We start from the raw sequence: 20,371 nt of genomic DNA on the forward strand, positions 1-20,371 counted from the left end.
GTCAAACAGTGAAATGGAACTGAGAGAAGCCTGCAACGTTAATACCTTCTATAGTTGTTTGAATTTTCAATCGGATTGAAGAGCCTCCACTTTGAAAAAGCATCTGAGATCTGAGGTCATCACCTGGCCAGAGCTGACTCATGTTGGAAAGTGAAGGAATCACACAAACCCCACTGTCGGCCAGGCTGGACCCGCAGTACCATGTGGCTTGCATGCTAGTGGGGGCCCCTCCAGATGAGGTTGGGTTCTTTCTTTTCTTTGGTGCCTGGCCCATTTCAGCCTGTGGTGCTCCCTGCTTGATCCCTGTCGCCATCGGAGTGTGGGATCTCAGCCATCGGTTTCCTTAGTTTTCTTGTCAGTTGCTCAGACTTTCCTCTTTGGGGCTTTAGAACACCTCAGACCTAGATTTTCTTGCCAGGACTGTGTAGTCCAGTTGGGTGGAGCAAAGCACTTATGCCCCAAATGCTCAGGGCCTGGTTACCATCTCACTGGCTGATAACCTCTATCTGAAGGCCACTGTTTCCCTGACATTGTCCACCCTCCACCTTCCATAACCCTACCACTAGTCACGGGATTCAGGCAAAGGGGGAGTGAGTGACCCACAGAGGACTAAATGCTGAGCAGCTGAGCTTGGCATCTCTGTGGATGGGAGTGGGGGAATCCTGATGCTGGGGACTGTTTCTGAGCAGAGCATGGTGATCAGTGCCCCTGTACTATTCCCCTATGCAGGTGTCACTGGTCTCTGCCAGCCTTGGAGTCCACAGGGGAAGTAGGTCGAGATGATGCCCAGGCATGTGTGTGTCATTTAATCAATATCAGTGAATCCCTGCTCTGTGCCCAGCACCCATGGTGACAGGACCTCACCCCTTCCTTCACAGAGCTGAGTCTAGGGTAGCAGCCACTTGAGCTGAATGGAACCAGCCACTCCTTAGAAGAGAGGAACCAACCCATTGCAGGTCCAGGAAGGCCTCTCAGAGGAGGTGGCATCTGCTGAGTTCTGAGCTTATGAAACTCAAGACTGCCTGGAGTAGAATCCCTCCATGAGTGTCCTAGGTGCAGTGCCAATGTGCTTGTTCCCGAGCTTAGCTCTGGTGGCATGGGCCTGCTCTGCCTTCCCTCTCTCCCTGACCTTCCCTCCCTCGCCCACACACCCACTTCCTTCCACTGTGAAAGCGGAGTAAGGCTTTAATTGCACAGGTTCATCATTTCTTGTTTGGAAGTCTTCAGAATTTCAGTTTTATACCTTAGCTTTCTGCAGAATTCTCCGTTGAACCAATGCCCTGGGAACCCCATGGACAGAAGCACCTTTTAATGAAGTCCTTCCAAAATTCGTTCCTCAGTTCATTGCTCTGTTGGAAACAGTGCTGTGGGGTGTTGGGGTGTATAGTATATTTTAACATATTTTAACTTAAAAAAAAAAAGACCTAGCAACATAATGTTTGAAGGTATCATAAAGATTATCCAGTTCAGTGCTTTAAAACTTTTTGGTGGGGGGCAGCGCACGGGATCCTTTGTTGAAATATACTAAGTACAGCAGAGGAGAGCAAAGCTGCTCTGTTCGGAGTGGAAACTAGAGTGCTCCCTCACCTACGAGACCCCTGGGATGGTAGGGAGGAATTGCAGGGAGCCTCCAGGGTTCTGCAGGGCCCAGTTAGAAGCCCGTGATCTGGACCAGTGGTTCACAAGGATGGAGGTTGGAATCATCCTTAAAAACTCCTGCAAAATCAGATTCTCTCAGGTGGTGACTTGCTCCAATAAAATTATGGTGTGTAGAAATCCACTTCTCCAAAGAATAGTTTTAAGCAGGACTCAGCCACTCTGAGTGCCATTCTGTGGCAATATCCCAGAACAGGGGGTGGGTCACTGGGTCAGGGATTCCTCTTGGATCGGAGGGAAGGAGAAGTCATTCTCATAAGGAGAGAGTGTTCGGCTTCCTGGTGTAAAGCAGCTCAGAGTCAGCGCAGAGGGAGAAGGAATCTGGCCTTTTGCAGCAGCACCCTTTGGGCTCGTGCCCGGAGTTGCTTGTCATATTTATAACCTTAACTTTCCTGTTGGTAAATGTTCAGAAGAGATAAAGTCACCAAGTCTCACTTTGCCAAACAGGCAGTTGCTGCCTTAAGCAAGCCTTGTTTACAGTGGTCAGAAATGTGATGGGAAAAACCTCTCTTCAGCCAGTTGGCATGTGTTTGGGGACCCTCCCCTGAGAAGGTGGCTTTGCTTTTCCCCTGGGGTAATGAATGCAGGTCCTGATCTCTTTCCACCAAAGTCTGTCTAAGCACAGACTTGAAGTCTTCCATTTCCTTAACCCACCCATCTCAACTTGGTCCCAGGCTCTTCAAGGAAGACTGCAAAAAGGGCAGGATTTCTCTAGCTTGGACAAGGCAGGGTGGTACATGCTGAAGGGGAGTTCTCTTCTCTAAGAAGGAGTTCCCTGTGCCTCATAGTGGAGTGGTGTGCCTCTGTTTATGGAGAGGGCCAGAGGAAATGGATCTGAGTCTGGGACAGATTCCGTCCAGACACTCTGAAAGCCATGAGAGATGGGAGAGGCTTTCAGGAATGGGCAGCCATTGTCTTCATGGGGAGTTTGAAACACGTGGGCCCAGCTAGCCTTGAGGACTTCCCAGTCCTCTTCCCTCCATTCATTTCATTTAGTTCAGATTATTTCATCCAGTGTTTACAAAGCAGCTGGTAGGTGCCAGTCCCTGGGCCAGCTGCTGGGCACCCAGCGCTGTCAACGTGGTCCTTGGTGAGTTGATCGGTCCCTCTGTACGCACATCACAGGAGTGAGGAAGGCTGGAAGAGGCGACGTGCGGTGCTCCCATCTCACTGGAGTAGGGCTCAGGGGTCGCAGGAGCTTCCTAGAAGTGACTTTAGACCACATCCTGAAGGAAGAGGAGTCATTCAGGGTGGAAGCCTCGAGAGCAACAGGCAGAGGGCATTGCCTGGTGGGAGCCTGGAGGCCAGGCAGAGAATGAGGAGTGCTTGAAGTGTGTTGTAAACACTGGTTGAAATAATCGGAATTAAATGAAATGAATTCATTGGGAGTGGTAACAGAAGTTTGAGAGACAGATGTTTTAAGAGTTGCTTCTCAGATGTTATAAGAGTTGCCTCTCAGATGTTGTTATAAGAGTTGCCTCTCAGATGTTATAAGAGTTGCCTCTCTTTCATCCATAGAGACTTGGTTGTTGGTTTAGACTGTACCCTCAAGTCCTTTCTCTATATATTCGAATGGGAACATTTGTTACATATTAATCTATATGCCTTTTTAAATTCACTGGGAGCAGTAACAGAAGTTTGACAGACAGATGGGCCAGGAGAGCCTTGCTGTGAATTTCAGCCATGGACAGCCAGGCCCTCTCCAGAGTTGTCCCAAACACTCCTCCAGCGCCCCTGCGCAGAGCGGGGCTGAGCCAACCCCTCAAACAGGTAGTATCTTCCCTGAGGAGCTGGAGCAAGGCAGAAATGGCTGTGAAATCCTCCTCTGGTTTCCCTTAGAGAAACAATCGAGCCCACACAGTCCCAAATCATCTGTTCTCCCTGCACCTCCCACCTGGACCTGAACTTGTTATGGAGCAAAAGGGGTTTGGGTTAAGTTGTAGTGGGGAGAAAGGAGGTGGTTAGTTTGGTGATGAGCCAAGCATTGAACTTGGTTACCAGCTCTTAACCTGTGCATTTACAAATGTTTTAATTATACAAGGAATGTGTGGATATATTCTTTTTATAAAGACCAAATGAAAATAAGTATTTAGTTACAAGAGTTGCCTCTCTTTCATCCATAGAGAATTGGTTGTTGATTTACACTGTATCCTCAAGTCCTTTTTCTATATATTGGAACGGGAACATTTGTTACATATTAATCTTTATGCCTTTTTGAAAAAACTTGACAGTGTGTCATAGAGATCTTTCCATATTGGCACATAGGGATCTACTCGGTGTTTCTAATTTATAATATTAAATGATGTAGATATACTGTAATTTATTTACTCCTCAATTGGTGCGCAATTAGGTTGTTTCCAGTTCTTCACTGTCACAAGCAGTACTATAGTGGACATCCAATACATACTTTGTGAGTAGAAGTGAATACTTCATAGAAGTGGAAATTACTGGGTCAAAGATCATGTCCATTTAATCTTTTCGTATTGCCCATTTTTTTTTACAGTAAGCATGTCGCTTTGGTAACTGAGGAAAAGAACATACATAATTAATTTTTGCTTCTTTTTAAGAACAGATTACTGGAGCCTCTGACAAAAATCTCCTCATTAAAATACTCTATTTCTCAAGTTGGGTGAATGTGGCTTTTTAAATTTTGTTGAGGAAGTGTCTTGCTCCTATCTGTGCCTCTTGTTTACATTTAGAACTCACCTGGAGAACACCTGCTCAGGCACATGCACACAAGCACACACACATTTACTCACTGTCACTCCTTCCTTTAATCGTGGAAATGGCCAAACAAGTAATCCAGGCTCCCTCCACATGGCACTGGGAGTAAGCCAGCTGATCACACCCCCATTTTATGGTGAACTGTCCCTAGTGCTGGGCTCCGGGCATTCAGCACTCAGATCAAATCATCATCTTTAAACAAAACCACCGCCCTTGGAAATGTCAGATGCCTCTGAACTCAACACCTGATGGAAGCTGGGGTGGGCAGGAGAGAGGAAGGGTTAAGAAGTGAATGGAGAAATGAGGACTCAAAAAGATTACAGGAGTCAACTGCACTGCATTCCATATACTTACACCTTGGAGAGCAGGTTGCATTGTTGAGGGCCATTGCCATACACCAAGTCCATGGGTTTATCATCATGGTGGTGGGGGGCATACTGACTCTTCCATGCTCTCCCACGTGGCATCTCTCTGTATAATTACCAACCTATTAGAGGCTATCAAAATGGCAGGATGAATAACGTTTCCCTCTTTCCTCTGCCTTTGCTCACCGAACCTGGGGACTACCCAATTGCAGAACTTCCTCCGTTGCCAAAATAACAAGACCAACTACAATTTGGTATGTGAGACCCTGCAGTTTCTGGACTGTATCTGTGGAAGCACAACTGGAGGCCTTGGTCTTCTGGGCTTGTATATAAATGAAAAGAACGTAGCGCTTATCAACCAAACCCTGGAAAGTCTGACCGAATACTGTCAAGGACCTTGCCATGAGAACCAGGTAATTAAATTTCTGTTTTGGGATGGGGAAAAAAAGTGTCCCATTTTGGAAATGTTGACAGAGACTAGTTCAGAAATCACGAAGCCTGTGCCTGTTGGCCTAGGGAGTCAGTAGGACAGGAGGCTGTCTTCCAGCAGTTGAGAAATAGCCATGGTGTTTCATGATACTTCAGAACCTTCCTAATGAAGGACATTGGAGGGACAGTCCATGGTCTCTTTCCTTGGCTAGGTTTGGCTTCATTTGATTTGGTTTGAATGTCCAACTATTTAACCTGATTTCTAGGAGTAGGCAATAAAGCAGGAGTGAAATGAGAACCAAAAGACAGTGACCTATTTTAAATACTAGGGGATTTCAAAGAGTGACTACTGGAAGGGGGTTTAAGCCTAGCTAGAGAGAAGAAAATTACTACACGTGAGACAGCTTGAAAGTAATATAAGGACATTTTTATAGTTGAGATTTAAACATCATGGACATTCAGGGAAAAGAAAGATGAGATAGTCTTGACTTTGGTCTCTCAAAGAAGAATATTTTGGGAGTACAACCCAATAACTTCTTGTCTTGAGTAGAGTCATTGCTTATACATGGCATCTTAAGGATTTTGTGAGTTTTTGCATTGTGCTAGGTTGAGTATGATTTTTGTTTGTTTGTTTTTGGAGACGGAGTCTCACTCTGTTGCCCAGGCTGGAGTGCAGTGGTGCAATCTCGGCTCACTGCCTCCTGGATTCAAGCGATTCTTCTGCCTCAGCCTCCCTAGTAGCTGGGACTTGCCATCTACATACAGGTGCATGCCATCATGCCTGGCTAATTTTTGTATTTTTTTTAGTAGAGATGGGGTGTCACCATATTGGCCAGGCTGGTCTTGAACTTCTGACCTCGTGATCCACCCACCTCGGCTTGCCAAAGTGCTGGGATTACAGGCTTGAGCCACCGCGCCCAGCCAAGTATGATTTTTAATACCAAATTATAGCTTCATCCTAACTGGAGAGAGACGACCAAGGCTTCAAATGGTCAGTGCTAAACCCAGCAGCCATTACTTGTGTGACTTGGGGAGCCAGGCCCTTCATTCAGAGGAGAACGGTTTATGAGAGACAACTCATTGTCTATTAAAAACCTGGTCTCAGTTGTCTGTGAATGTGAGAATAGCATTTTGTGAGATGCACTTTCCTCTCCCGGTTCCCTCATGAAGCAGATGGTGTAGTCCTAGTTAAAATGAAAAGGAACAAAAAAAATACAACAGGCTTGGGGAAAGGCTTTATTTGACATCTAAGTGAATTTCCTTATTACCTCAAGTTTGCTTCTCTGCCAAATAGGGGCCTGTTGAAAGGAACAGATCAGAGTGGATTGTGCTGCAAACGGAGATGTTACCTGGGGGCAGATGATTAATTTTGATATTGTGTGCCTTAAACAGGAAACTTGCTTTCCAAGCTTAAGCCTTAAGCTAAAGTACAAAATATAAAAAGAGTGATTTAGAGAGAATGGAACACACCTTGAAAGGGGAAAAAGGGTTCAGAACCCAGAATCAGTCATACACCATATTTTCCTTTAAGAACAAAAGCCAACTGTGCTGCATGATTTGGATTAGACACAACCAATTTATCAGTTACAGTGCATGGGGACTTTCCTACTGTTTACCGTTAATTCTGAAACTAGAGATTTTCATCTGTCTTTTATTCTTACCACTTTCTCACGGAAAATTTGCAGCTCTCCCCTAGAGACATTACTGGGAGTGGTAAGCATTGTGTTGAAATAGCAGTTCAGCCTGTTGGCCTTTGACGTCTGATTTATGACCAGCGTTTGTGTAAATGTCTGTGTGTGTCTTTGCTCAGAACTGCATAGCCACCCATGAATCCAATGGCATTGACATCATCACAGCCCTGATCCTCAATGATATCAATCCTTTGGGAAAGAAGAGGATGGACCTTGTGTTAGAACTGAAGGCAAGTAGGAATTAAAAGCAGAAGATAGTCATTTGGAAACAGTCACTTTTGTGTTTTGCCTTGGCACATGCACATGGTCAATTAGTCATGAGAGTAAATATTAAAGATAGCTCTTCAAATGAATGACCCAGGTTGCTAGTGCTGACTACGATGCAGAACTCCAACCTTTCTCTTCCACATAAGGTATCTCATGAGGGGATAGGAGCTTCTGAACTGTTAGGTCACACAGAATGAAGATTCCTTGCTCAAAGCTAAGAAATGAATTCCAACAGCATCGAGTACTAAATACCTTGGTTCTGAAAGTCACAAAGAGAGAAACAATGGAAACACCATTCCCTCTATGGTTTCTGATTTTTCCCCATTTGAGGGAAAAGGGCCGGTTGAAGAATAGTACAACTAAGCCTATCTAGGACCAAAAAAAAAAAACCCCCCAAAAAAACAAACATCTATTTTTACTTAATCAAGGAAATACCTTTTTCTCTTTTGTCACTGATTTAGCAGAAGGGTGGTTAATAATGCTGGTTTAAAATAAGGAAAATTACACAAACCAAAAATGTGCCTGCGGGCCTCTGCTGAGTTTCTCTGACTTGTGTACAAATGCGGGACTGCAGGTGACTGATGTGGAAGCCCCACTGACGTTTGGACTCTCTATTACTCAAACAGCTTAACGGAATGAAAATTGTGACTTCTAGGTGCTAAACCTGCAGCATTTCCAAGCTGGCCTTTTTTGGATATTTGAGAAATTGATATACCATTCCTGATGTTGACTTCTAAAGTATACCCAGAAAACCCTCCCTTCTATGTAGGGGTTCCATAGGTTCTCTGAGAATCCCATGATTCAGTTTTAACGATTGAGCTTGCAGGCATCAGGTTTCTAAAGTATATTTCAAAACATGTTAGCCTTTCTGGACACATTTCCTTTTTAACTGTTCCCATGTCAGGGCATGTTGAGATTTGTCCTCTATCTGCCCATCCGCAGCAGCGAGCACTTCATCATTATCATGAAAGAGCCTAGAACTACAGGGTTTTGGCTGAAAGGTTGAGCTGTATTTATTGCATGAAGGATGTCATAGGAAAGGTCATTAGGAAAGATGGGAACACAGAAACCTGTGGGAATGGCAGTTATTTTTTCTTTACTATTTAGAACTGAGAGTCCACACTAACAGTCGATTTGGGTGTGTGGTTTAAATGGACTTTTTTCTGCTATTTTTAATTCCTTTTGACAAATTGTGTTTTAGAATGAATTTTAACACATTCAAGCTCGTGTACCTGGCTACCATTTATCAGAAAGTCCGAAATAAACAGAAGTTCATGTGCTCCTGGTCAGCATTTGAGTGAATTTTTCAACTAATCCAGTGATCTATGGATGATGATAGAAATTTGTGCCCTGCGATAGCATGATACCCTGACTCAACTGCTGTGACCTAAACTAGGGGAAGAAATAAGACCATTCACACTGTCCAAAAAAAGAAAAAAAACCCAACAGCTTTCAAGTCCTGTACATAAAGAAGCATACAAAGTATCATAGACCCAGGGCCTAAAATGAAGTCAAGCCAGGAAGTACAGGATGTGGGGTGTGAACATGGGTGTTTTTAATGTAATGGGAAATTAGGGCTTGGCCTGCATACATTGTTCCTTTGGGTCACATTTGTTAACTAGTGTCAGATGTACTCATTATATTAGGGGTTATGAGAGCTAATAGAAATATTTTGAGACAGGGAAGAATTACCTTTATTACCTGTCTTCTCTGGCCTGCAAGGCCAAATAACAGTTTGTAACCACACCTGCCCGGAAGGCAGCACAGATCTGTGTAGTAGCAGCTTCTTCCCAACCACTGTCACCATGAGGGTGACAGTGTATCCATAAGCACCCACGTGTAAATTCCCAATTTCTTCTAGGACTTGTACCAGCTAACATTAGGGCATAACACACATGCCCTGACAAATATGTGCCTCTTTGTCTGAAATCAGATTCTGCACACGTATCTGGGGTCTGAAGGGGGACGTTCTCTGCCTGGTGCAGATGGTTTTTGATGTACTTAACCCAGAGCTTCCTCATGGGGTGAAATGTTCGTCTGTTTAGCCATGATGCCTCCCATGTGTCAGTTGGCACCTGCATTCAGGCCGGGCCCCCAAGCAGCCCCTCTACATTTCCTCTCCCTTTGTTTCTCCAATTAGAACAATGCCTCGAAGTTGCTCCTGGCCATCATGGAAAGCAGGCACGACAGTGAAAACGCAGAGAGGATACTTTATAACATGAGGCCCAAGGAACTGGTGAGTTGGGTGACGGATCTGATGGTAGCACCAAGGAGCATTGCAACGATATTTGGGACAGAGCAGAGGATCTGCTTCCTGGAGCTTTCTTGAAGGTTCCCAAAGTCAGAAGTATAAAGGGAACATTTAATTCAGGCCTCTGACTGAGTAGAGAAGTGAAATATTTCGGTTGGTGCAAAAGTAATCGCGGTTTTTGCTATTACTTTCAATGGCAAAACCACTATTACTTTTGCCATTGGAAGTAATGGCAAAAACCGCGATTACTTTTGCACCAACCTATATGACATTGAATACGTGCTATTTTACCCTCTCCCTTTGGCATAAACCACATGGAGAAGCCTCCCTCTCTGTTTTTCCCTCATGGGGGACAGTGTGGTTATGGAACCTAGCAGACCTGAGTTCAAGTCCGTAGCTCTGCCTGTTTTGCTGTGTTACCTTGGACTTCTCTGAGCTGCACTTTCCTGATCCATAAAAGGACAATAATAATAATATTACCTAGTCCAGAGGGTTGCTTTGAAGACTAGATGAGAAGATTCATGTCAAGCCCTAGCACCGTGCCCAGCACCTGATACACCCTTAATGAACGGAAGTTCCTTTTCCTTTCTTGCCTCGTTTGCTGCTGGTATTTAAGCCATATCTTTGTCCAGTGCTGAAGAATTCATGTCTCTTCTTGGTGCCAAGAGTCTGAGCTACAGAAATGTTTTTTGGTTGCTGACGTTTGGATTTTTTGTTTGTTTCATTTAAAGAAAACACGATCTGGTTTATTTTTGAGGGGTGATAGTCACAATTGGCTGTGACTTGCAGGTTGGGAGAGTGTTGCAGGCTGTGAGACGAGCAGCTTTCAGAGACGGTGACATGAGTTGAGGGCAGAGCTCTCTATTTGGACTTTTTTTCCACGCTAATAAACTGTAACTGACAGACTTAAATGAGGGCACCAAAACATTTCTGCCTCCTGGTGACCTGAATGTGCACTTGGGGGCCAGGCAAAAGTCCCTTTATGTATGCTTTTAAATAAAGTTAAGAGCAGCCCAGTTCTTTGATCTCTGAGGTCAGGGAGTAAGTTCTCAGCCCGAGATGGAAGGCCTCTCTGAGTTTACATAACAAGCTTATGTAACTGGGGGTCACTGGGGAGGCGAGGTTTGTCATTCTTGAGCAGGGATGGAATGACTATGCAGGGACCCCATTCGGCTTCCCAGGAATCAAGAACATGCCCCAGCTCTCTGACCTATCTCAGGTGGGGAAAATGTCAACACCCAGTGAGGTGGCTGGCACCGGCTCTTGGGCAGCCCCCCGGTGGTTGGAGAACATCATTCTGGCTCATAGGAAGAGTCAGGCTTCCTGGAGCAAACACTGTTCTAAGAATCCAAATAGAACACGTGTGTACATGCATGTGTGCGTACATACGTGTGTATGCTCCTGGCCTCAAATCGCATGTAACATGTTGTCTGCTCGATTTAGTATTCGAGAGAATTGGCAGGGAAACAAGCTCAGAGAGTGAGGCTCTCTTGTCTCCACCGTTACTTCCAGGGCCTGACTTGGTGTCAGTACTGACATACGTGGCCTTTGATATTAGATAATGACAAATAATTCATGGGAATGGCCTCGTGGCAATGGGGGAGGCAGAAATGCCCACTGAATCATCAAAGAAGATTATAATTTTTAGTACAAATTAGAGGTTGAAGGTATTTTCTTCTTCTTGAAATGATTCAATCATGAATGATGTGTTCATTTGATAAGTGTTGGCCACACCCTACATTGTCCTGGGCATTGCGGAGGGTCCTAGGGGAAGGATTCAGATATGAGCAGACCCAGTCCCTGCTCTGAAGAAACTGAGACAGAAACTTGAGGGAACAATCAGACAGGCACAGAAATGCTCTGAGAAATGTGCTCAAACCATGAGACAAGCCAAGTGTGTGGTCCTCCGGGAGCCGAGTCTTGCAGCTGTGAAGGGTAATAGGGCCAAGTTCACATCCCAGCTCACTACCTGTGACTTTAGGAATGTTCTTTTATCTCCTTGACTCTATTTCCTCATCCACTAAAAAAATAAATAAGGAAACAGGTGCAGTGGCTCACACCTGTAATTGCAGCACTTTGGGAGGCTGAGGTGGGAGGAACACTGGAGTCCAGGAGTTCAAGACCAGCCTGGGCAACATAGTGAGACCTTGTGTTTACAAAAAAATAAAGCATTAGCCAGGCATGGTGGTGGACACCTGTAGTTCCAGCTACTTGGGAGGATAAGGCAGGAGGATCACTTGAGCCTGGGAGGTCAGGGCTATAGTGAGCCATGATTGTACCACTGCACTCCAGCCTGGGTGACAGAGCAAGAGCCTGTCTCAAAAAAAGGAGGGGAATCTCTGATACCTTATAAATGTTTGTGAGCATTAAATTTTTTTGAACGAATGTTAAACACCTAGACACAGTCCTTGGCACACAGTAAGTACTCAGTAGGTAATACTAGTTCGTGCTGTTATTTTCATTTGGAGTGGGCTGTTGGGGACTGGGAGAATTTTAAAAATGAAAAAATAGTTTCACCAGCTATTCCTAAATGTGAATAGACTTCTTATTAGGTTTTCCTGAAATGGCAAAGGGCTGGGAGTGGGGAATGTTGGTGAGAGGAAATGTTGAGATAGGAAAACTCTGGCTTCTAGCCCACATTCATATCATATTTATTGTTTCAAGGCGCTTGAAAGCCACGGCTGCCTTCTAAAGAAGGACATTAACCAGCCACAGCATGTCTCTTGGTCTAAGTAGAGTGAATGAGTTTCATTTCTCACGACGGGAGAGGTGGATTGGTATTGACTGCCTGTGCCAGTGTCATGAAGGATTCTGAGGCTGTGTCCAAGCCCGACAGGAGAGAGTGCGGAACAGCCTTTTCCCTGGGAGGGGAGACAGCCAGTGTGCATGCTGTCCATCCAGTCCTGTGTGGGTCGTCCTCGAAACAGGATTTTTGTTCCCTTGGCTCTTCTTGCAGGTGGAAGTGATCAAGAAAGCCTACATGCAAGGTGAAGTGGAATTTGAGGATGGAGAAAACGGTGAGGATGGGGCGGCGTCCCCCAGGAACGTGGGGCACAACATCTATATATTAGCCCATCAGGTATGATCTCTCCTGTGCCTCCTCTGGATGCTGCCTCCCTACACGTCCGAAATTCCGAGCTGGAGGGTGCCCCTAGTCTTGTTTTTCCTTTATGACTTTAACCTAGGACTGTCTGTACTCATGAGCCTGCGGCTCACAGGTGCTCGTGGCAACCTGACCCAGTGTGCAGAGTTCCAGGACGTTTCCATTTTTCCACAGTGATAGGGTCATGTAGTTGGAAATCCCCATGTTTCTTAAAAGCATTCACCCCCAAGCAGTGACACTTGGATGGTTTATGACTCTGTCTGGAGACAGTTGAAAGGAGTCTTAGGCTTTTATAAATATTGATGAGCCTCTCTTAACAATCTAAAGAAATAAACTTCAGCTTCCTTGCATATTGCACTTGGAAATCTGTGGGAACTTGTCCTTATGACTTCCTTTTGTTTCCGTTTTTGGGGATACGGCAATACTTTATGCCCTGGCACCAAAATGCCATGTTTCATAATTCTCCTTCCAAGCGGCTGGGTTTTTGAAGAGCCTTTCTGTTTTTGGATGCCGACGTGCCTTGAGCTTTCGGTGGGTAGGGGCAGGCTGTAACCCTGCTGGAGCCTTGTGTTTCCTGTCCCGTCCACCTCTTTTAAACTCAGGTACGGGAACCAGATACACAACAATGATGATATTGGGCCCGAGGTTGGTGGGCCCCTGTTACCACCCACTGGTTAAAGAATTTCAAACAGTCTCCTGCCTCTTTTCCCTTCCACGACCACATCTGCCACCGAGAAGGTTTCTGAACATTCCGAATGGAGGCTCCCTAGGCTACACAGAAAGCCCCATCTCCCTCCTGCCTGGCTAATGACATCGGGGGAAAGTGGAACCATGTGTGGGCACGAGCTTTCCATGCTTTTCTACCAAGCTCCCAAAATAGCGCCTGTGCACAGCACGCCTTGATGGGATGGAGCAAGGCTCGTGGCACCTTTGCCCTTTGGCTTGCTGCTGGTTATTATGCATTTTTAAATACCCAACATTAGAAAGGAGTTTCTGTGTTCCTGTTGTGAAGAGACACCAACCTCCTGTATCTCTGTCCCTGTATTCTAGTTGGCTCGGCATAACAAAGAACTTCAGAGCATGCTGAAACCTGGTGGCCAAGTGGACGGAGATGAAGCCCTGGAGTTTTATGCCAAGCACACGGCGCAGATAGAGGTAAAAGCTGAGTAAAATCAGGGCATGGGGTTGTGTTGAGGCCATTAGTGTGCAGTGCCCTGCTCTGGGGCTGGCGTGCATTCATTCATCTGAGCAATAGACATTTGAGTGTGTACTGTGTGCTAGGTCCTGGGCTGGGTGCTGGACATCCCATGGCCAAGACAGTCATTATTGCTGCTTGTGGTCCGGTGGGGAAGAGGACACTGAGCAACCTCTCATTCATCACGAATTCACGAGGACAGGTGGGAGGCATCATAAGAAAGTCCAGCAGAGAGAACTGCTGTAGATCGTGGTGGTCACAGAGGCCTAGTCTGAAGAAATTTCATCTGAACCCAGACCCTAAAGAACAGAGGGATGAAACAGGTAGAGACTAGCAAGAGGAACTTTTCAGACATGGGGAATAACAGCAAGCGAAAGCCCAGACGTGGGAACATTCTAGGTGATCCGGAGGGGCTAAGCAAGGCTTCAAGGCTCAGGGCCTAGAGTTCAGTGCAGAGGGAGATCCGAAGGGAAAGGCAGGCAGCCCTGATCTCACAGGGTCCTATCATCCATCCTTATGAGAAGTCTGGGCTGCATCCCCAGAGCAATGGGGAACCACTGGAGAGTTTCCCCAGGAGGGCATTACAATCAGATCTGTGTTTTTTTTTTTTTTTTTTTTTTTTTTTTAAAAAAAAGGTGTCATGTGGCTGGGCACAGTGGCTCATGCCTGTAATCCCAACACTTTGGGAGGCCGAGGCAGGTAGATCACTTGAGGTCAGGAGTTCAAGACCAGCCTGGCCAACATGGTGAAACCCCTTCTCTACTAAAAATACAAAAAAAAAAAAAAAAAAAAAATTAGCCAGGCGTGGCGGCACGTGCCTGTAATTCCAGCTACTTGGGAGGCTGAGGCACAAGAATGGCTTGAGCCTAGGAGGCGGAGGTTGCAGTGGGCCAAGATCGCACCACTGCACTTCAGCCAGGGTGACAGAGCAAGCTGTCTCAAAAAAAAAGAAAAAGTGTCATGACGCATTGTGAGTGTGGAGATGGCCATAATGTGAAAGGGGAGACTCCACCTAATCTAGGGAATGCTAAAATTACAGAAGCAGGTGCTGGGCAGCCATAAGTTAAAAAGAAGACAAGCTGAAGCCACACATGTTGGTGTTGTATTGAAAATGTGACTTAAATTCTTTCAATAAAGCTTTACAATTTTCTCTGGGGGAAAGAAACAAACAAAAAAACAAAGCCTCTGCAAAGTCATTGGTGTATCTCCATTTTGCAAACGGGGAGCTGTGAAATAAGGCTCAGAGAGACTGTGTCACTTTTCCAGCCACCAGTGGCAGAGCTGGAATTTTCATCCTGATCTGTCTGGTCGCTGGGCCTGTGGGTCCCTTTGTACCTGCACTGTCTTTCAGAATCCAAGACAACACAGACTTCTCTCTACAGGCTTTGAGCAGTAAGGAATGATGTATTTTGCTAATGAGGAAATGCACAAGTTCAATATCAGTGTTGAAACAAAGATTTTAAAGAATGGACAGACTCCTTTGGGCAATATGAAATGTTCATGATGGAGACTTTTCAAGAATGTGTTCTGACCTGATGTCTCAGGTCTCTGGGCTATCCTAATAAAACACATCATTTCACTGATTAGCCAACCATGCCAGTGTATGTGAGCAAATATCTTTGATTTATCATTAATGCCTAGGAGCTTGACTGAAGGGCCAGCTCTGTCCTCTAGAGCCCTTAAAAGGCGAGCTTTAGATGTCTGTGATACAGAATTTCAGAGGAGAAAAGGACCTTGGAGATTATCTCATTGAGCTCCTTGACTCACTGGGGAGAAGGCTGAAACTTGATCAGGTTTAAGAGGTGTGAACAAGGTCACCTAGCTTTTTAGGGATGTTAGAAGGACTGAAATGTGTTCTCCTGACTCCAGATTCTACATCTACTGAGAAAGAGTTACGAGTAGATCTTAAATGGTAAAGAGAAGTGACCAGGCATGCCCTAGCTCTCAAATCCTGCCCTTGGCCAGCCACCCAGCTCTTCAGGTTTCCCTAGGGAGTGATCGATGCAAAGCCAGGGACACTTTGTTACTACCAAGGGCTTTCCATGCAGACCCAATGTCTTCACTCTGGTGAACTAGGCTGGGTAGCCCTGGAGTCTAGAACTCAGTTCTTGCCAGGAGGCCTCCTTGTCTACTCCTCCTTTCCCTCCTGGACCCAGATGCACACCTCAGATCATCTTCCTTCAGTGGAAAGAAGCACTTGTCCATAGTCCACTTGACTATATGAAGCAGGCAGGCTCTTGATAGCAGGAGACGGCAGAGGTGATCCCTGACCCTTGTATACACCAAGATCATGGGGGAACTGCTTGTGTGCAGGTTCCGGTCACTGACCCCACACCACAATTCCAGTTAAATGGGGTTGAGTTATGGACAAGAATCAGTATGGTAACTAACCTGATCTCCACATGGATTTGGGAACCACCGGTCTAAAGACCACACCCCCCAGAACTTATGGAGGCAGGGCTGTGGGAACCTGTCTCACCTCTAAGAGAATTTCCCACTGCAACTTGACCTGAGTCACCTCTCTTGCTGTATCAGGGAACAAAGGTTTTGGGAGAGCTAGAACCAGCTCTTCTTGTAGAGCACGTTGCATCCTGGGCCTCACCTGACTTCTCCAACCTCTGAGGAGGAAGAAGAGAGACTTGTGCCTCTACTATACTGTAACCCATAGCCCTTTCGAAATCACTACCTCCCAGGACTATGACACCATCAAGTGCTAGAACTTGAACAATCCAACCAGAGTACCTCCTCTCTGGGGACTGAGCCAGTCTAGGAAGGGCCTGGAGGAAACTTGCAAGGTGTCCACCCCTGGGGCCCAAATATAGCCAGCATAAAGAACAGTGAGTGCTGCCCCAGAGTTAAATAGGCATGTTGGTTCATGTATTGTATGTTTTAGATCCTTTGACAAGAGGTAGGAGGTCACTGCAACTGGATATAACCAAAGATCTCTTTTTAAAGTTGCCATCTAGGAAAAAATAACCCAATGTTACTATCTGAGAAAGTGCCTTAAGTGAGATTTATACCACTGCCTAGCAGTGTACTCTCCAACATGATAGTCACTAGCTATGTATGGCTATTTAAATACAATTAAACAAAATTAAATATTCTGCCTCTCAGTTGCACTAGCCACACATGTTAGTGATTGGGGCCACACGTGACTAGCGGCTGTCCTCGTGGATAGGACAGACACAGAACCATTCCATCATTACAGAAAGTTCTAGGGATAGCACCAGCCTCATGTGAATATGCACACAAAACACAGAGTGAATTGATCCAGATAAAAGTTGGTCACCTTAGAAATTAATGGGTTCACAGGGAGGTGGAGGTTGCAGTGAGCTGAGATCGCACCACTATACTCCAGCCTGGACAACAAAACGAGACTCCATCTCGAAAAAAAAAAAAAAGAATTCATGGGTTCATCATTGTCTTGGATTATATAAAAAAATTAAAATTAGGCCAGGCACAGTGGCTCACGCCTGTAATCCCAGCATTTTGGGAGGCTGAGGTGGGCAGACCACCTGGGCTCAGGAGTTTGAGACCAGCCTGGCCAACATAGTAAAACCCTGTCAATACTGGAGGAAAAAAAAAAAAAAAAAAAAAGCCGGGCGTGAAGGTGCATGCCTGTAATCCCAGCTACTCTGGAGGCTGAGGCAGGAGAATCACTTAAACCCAGGAGGCAGAGGTTGCAGTGAGCCAAGATCGCACCACTGCACTCTGTCCTGGGTGACAGAGCAAGACTCCTGACTCTGTCTCAAAAAAATAAAAATTAAAAATTAAAAATTAAAAATAAATAAATAAATAAAATTAATGGATCTGAAGTTAGGAAAATACTCTTCCAGAGTTACCCAAGCTATTTTTTATATAAATCTGAGACACACAGCCCAGTTTGGGGTTATAAAATCAGAGATCATATTATACTCAATCTTGACCACCGAGTCTACCGCCAGTAGCAAATAGTCTTAGTAAAAGGTTTCAAAGATGAATATTTAATCTCATCCACTTTTTCATCCTAGATTGTCAGATTAGACCGAACAATGGAACAGATAGTCTTTCCCGTGCCCAGCATATGTGAATTCCTAACCAAGGAGTCAAAACTACGAATTTACTATACTACAGAGAGAGACGAACAAGGCAGCAAAATCAATGATTTCTTTCTGCGGTCTGAAGACCTCTTCAATGAAATGAATTGGCAGAAGAAACTGAGAGGTGGGTTCCAACGCATCAGCAACAACACAGAGAGACACAGTTCTGGGATTTCACAAACTTGGGCTTGATGGTGCGTTCATTTCCAAGCAGGAGCAAAGCTAGTATCATTTATGATACTTTGCACCTCTGACCACCAGGAAGTCATAACCAGTTCTGCAGCTGATCAGTGGGCTCAAGCCAAAGTATGATAACTCCCCTGAAAAGGCTTCCTTCATCAGAATTTGACTTGATTTGATTGGAAAGCTCCATGGAAGACTTTTTGAATGCCTCTTTTGGTATCTCTATCTAGAAAATAAAAAGAAAAGGGAAAAGCCCAGGCCCTTGAGGGCCCTCACAGGATGGTTCACTTGAGCAGGAAATTCACACTGCTTGCTGGCTCATTTACTAGCACACCTGCTCCAGAGACTCTGGTATTTTCCCTTTTATGGGGTAGCTTGGATTTTAGATGACTGAATCGTTTTACAGGCAATGGAATCATTTGCTACATAAGGTGCATCATTGCTCACCAGCGAGTCCCATTGAGTATCCCAGCCAGTCAGGTGGAAATTACTTGTCTGAAACACATTCGTAGGGTTTCCCCGGGGGCTTCTCTGTTCCTGGTTTTCACTGGGGTTTTAATGTGATCCTTCAGTATCAGCCTTGTGCTTGGCACCGGCTGTTGAGACCAACTTAAAAAGGATCGTGCTTCATTTCTGTCTGTTCATCAGGAGCCAGATTTTTTTATTTGAAACACTGGATTCCAGCTATAGTTGTGACGTGTTGAGCTCTTTCTGAGGGGTAGACCTGGGGTGGAGAACAGCCGTGTTGCAGGTCAGTTCCCCAGAGCTTTTGTCTTCTCCGTGATGCTGCCAATCTGAGCAGGCACGGACCAGCGCTGTCTGTGTTTTTTCTTCCCTTTTCTCCCTACCTGCCTGCATCCCTAGATTAGGCTAATGGCAGATAAGGTGGTGCAAGAAGGTTCGCCCAAAGGTCCCATTCCCACCTCACTTCCAGCCCCGCTGTACTCTTGCTCGTCTCTAAGGGGCACCTCCCTGTGCAGCACTTTCAAACATTACAAAAAGTCTGGCCAGGCCAAATCCATCCCTCAGCCAGCTCCACGTCTAGTGTCTGACCGAGGGGCCAGGGGACCGTTAGCAGACCAGGCTCTGTGGCCTCCACGGTATGGACCTCAGGAGACACAGGTGCAATTCTACCTGGTATCAGAGTGTCCTCATAGCCTACTGTAGATTCCTCAAAGACTCTTGCAGCTCCAGGATCCTCGTGAACATGGAAACTTTTACAGAGCACCATGCTTGGGCAATAAGAGGGAAAAAGATACCCTGTACCCCAAAAGGGAGACATAGACCCCACCCATTTCATCCTCATTTCTCTAGCTATTATGTTACATAGGAGAAAACTTATCTGTTGCTTTTGTCCTTCACCGGGATATTCCATCATTCCAGCTTTAGGGAATAATCCTGAGGTGTTGTGTTTTTGTTTTTGTTTTTGTTTTTTGAGACAGAGTCTTGGTCTGTTGCCCAGGCTGGAGTGCAGTGGCGCGATCTCGGGTCACTGCAACCTCCACCTCCCAGGTTCAAGCGATTCCCCTGCCTTAGCCTCCTGAGTAGCTGAGATTGCAGGCACATGCCACCATGCCTGGCTAATTTTTGTATTTTTAATAGAGACGGGGCTTCACCATGTTGGCCAGGAGGGTCTCAAACTCCTGACCTTGTGATCCACCCGCCTCAGCTTCCCAAAGTGCTGGGATTACAGGCATGAGCCACTGCGCCCGGCCAATCCTGAGTTCTTGTATCCAAACCTCCATGATAGTTAATAGGCTGTAATTTTCGCCTTATCAGCATATGTGTCTATGAAATTGGTCAGACACATACACTGACTGATACATTCATTCTCTATAAATTGTTTTATGAAATGTTTATGTATAATGTATGTATTTTATAGGTTCTCCAAAAGGCTTATTTTGGAGATGACAAAAAGGTTTTCACCTTTTCTGGTGAGATGAGATATCTCCTTATCCCTTTTTTGGAGATAATGTCTCCAGCCTGGAATAGTAGGAGGACCCTCAGGCCCAAAGAGTGAGGAATCAGTTCTAGTCCATTTCTGCCCCCAACAGGCTCCATGGCCCTGGGACAAATGGCTTAACTGCTCCCAGACCCTCACCTGTGAAGTGAGGGATTAAGATGACCTAATTGTTGGACTGTAGCATGGTCGTTATGCCAAGACTTATATTATATTGTAGCTAATACCTTCCTTATTTCAGTCATTCTTTTTTTGAAAAACAGTTTTCATTTCAGTGAAACTTAAGCACAACTGCAGTTGTCAGCTGAAAGATTTTAATTGGCTTCAAAACTATCTGCTGGTAAGAGAGAAATTGAAAATAATAACTGAATTAACCATGATTTGCACACTTGGGGAGGGAGAAATGTACTCATCAGAAATACAATTAAAATGAAATGCATTTTCCCCTCTAAGTAGCTTATATCTCTT

General features: G+C 45.4%; 1 protein-coding gene across 1 annotated transcript in view; it reads left to right on the forward strand.

The window, feature by feature from the left end:
* ITPR1 (inositol 1,4,5-trisphosphate receptor type 1) overlaps positions 1-20,371 on the forward strand; it is a 354,018-nt gene that overhangs the window by 276,807 nt on the left and 56,840 nt on the right. The window contains exons 47-52 of the mRNA XM_063703566.1: positions 4,958-5,158; positions 6,985-7,095; positions 9,273-9,368; positions 12,340-12,462; positions 13,537-13,641; positions 17,692-17,884. Of these exons, the coding sequence (XP_063559636.1) occupies positions 4,958-5,158; positions 6,985-7,095; positions 9,273-9,368; positions 12,340-12,462; positions 13,537-13,641; positions 17,692-17,884 (829 nt within the window). The remainder of the gene's footprint in view (positions 1-4,957; positions 5,159-6,984; positions 7,096-9,272; positions 9,369-12,339; positions 12,463-13,536; positions 13,642-17,691; positions 17,885-20,371) is intronic.

The sequence above is a fragment of the Gorilla gorilla genome, chromosome 2 (assembly GCF_029281585.2).
Source record: "Gorilla gorilla gorilla isolate KB3781 chromosome 2, NHGRI_mGorGor1-v2.1_pri, whole genome shotgun sequence".
Taxonomy (NCBI): Eukaryota; Metazoa; Chordata; class Mammalia; order Primates; family Hominidae; genus Gorilla; species Gorilla gorilla.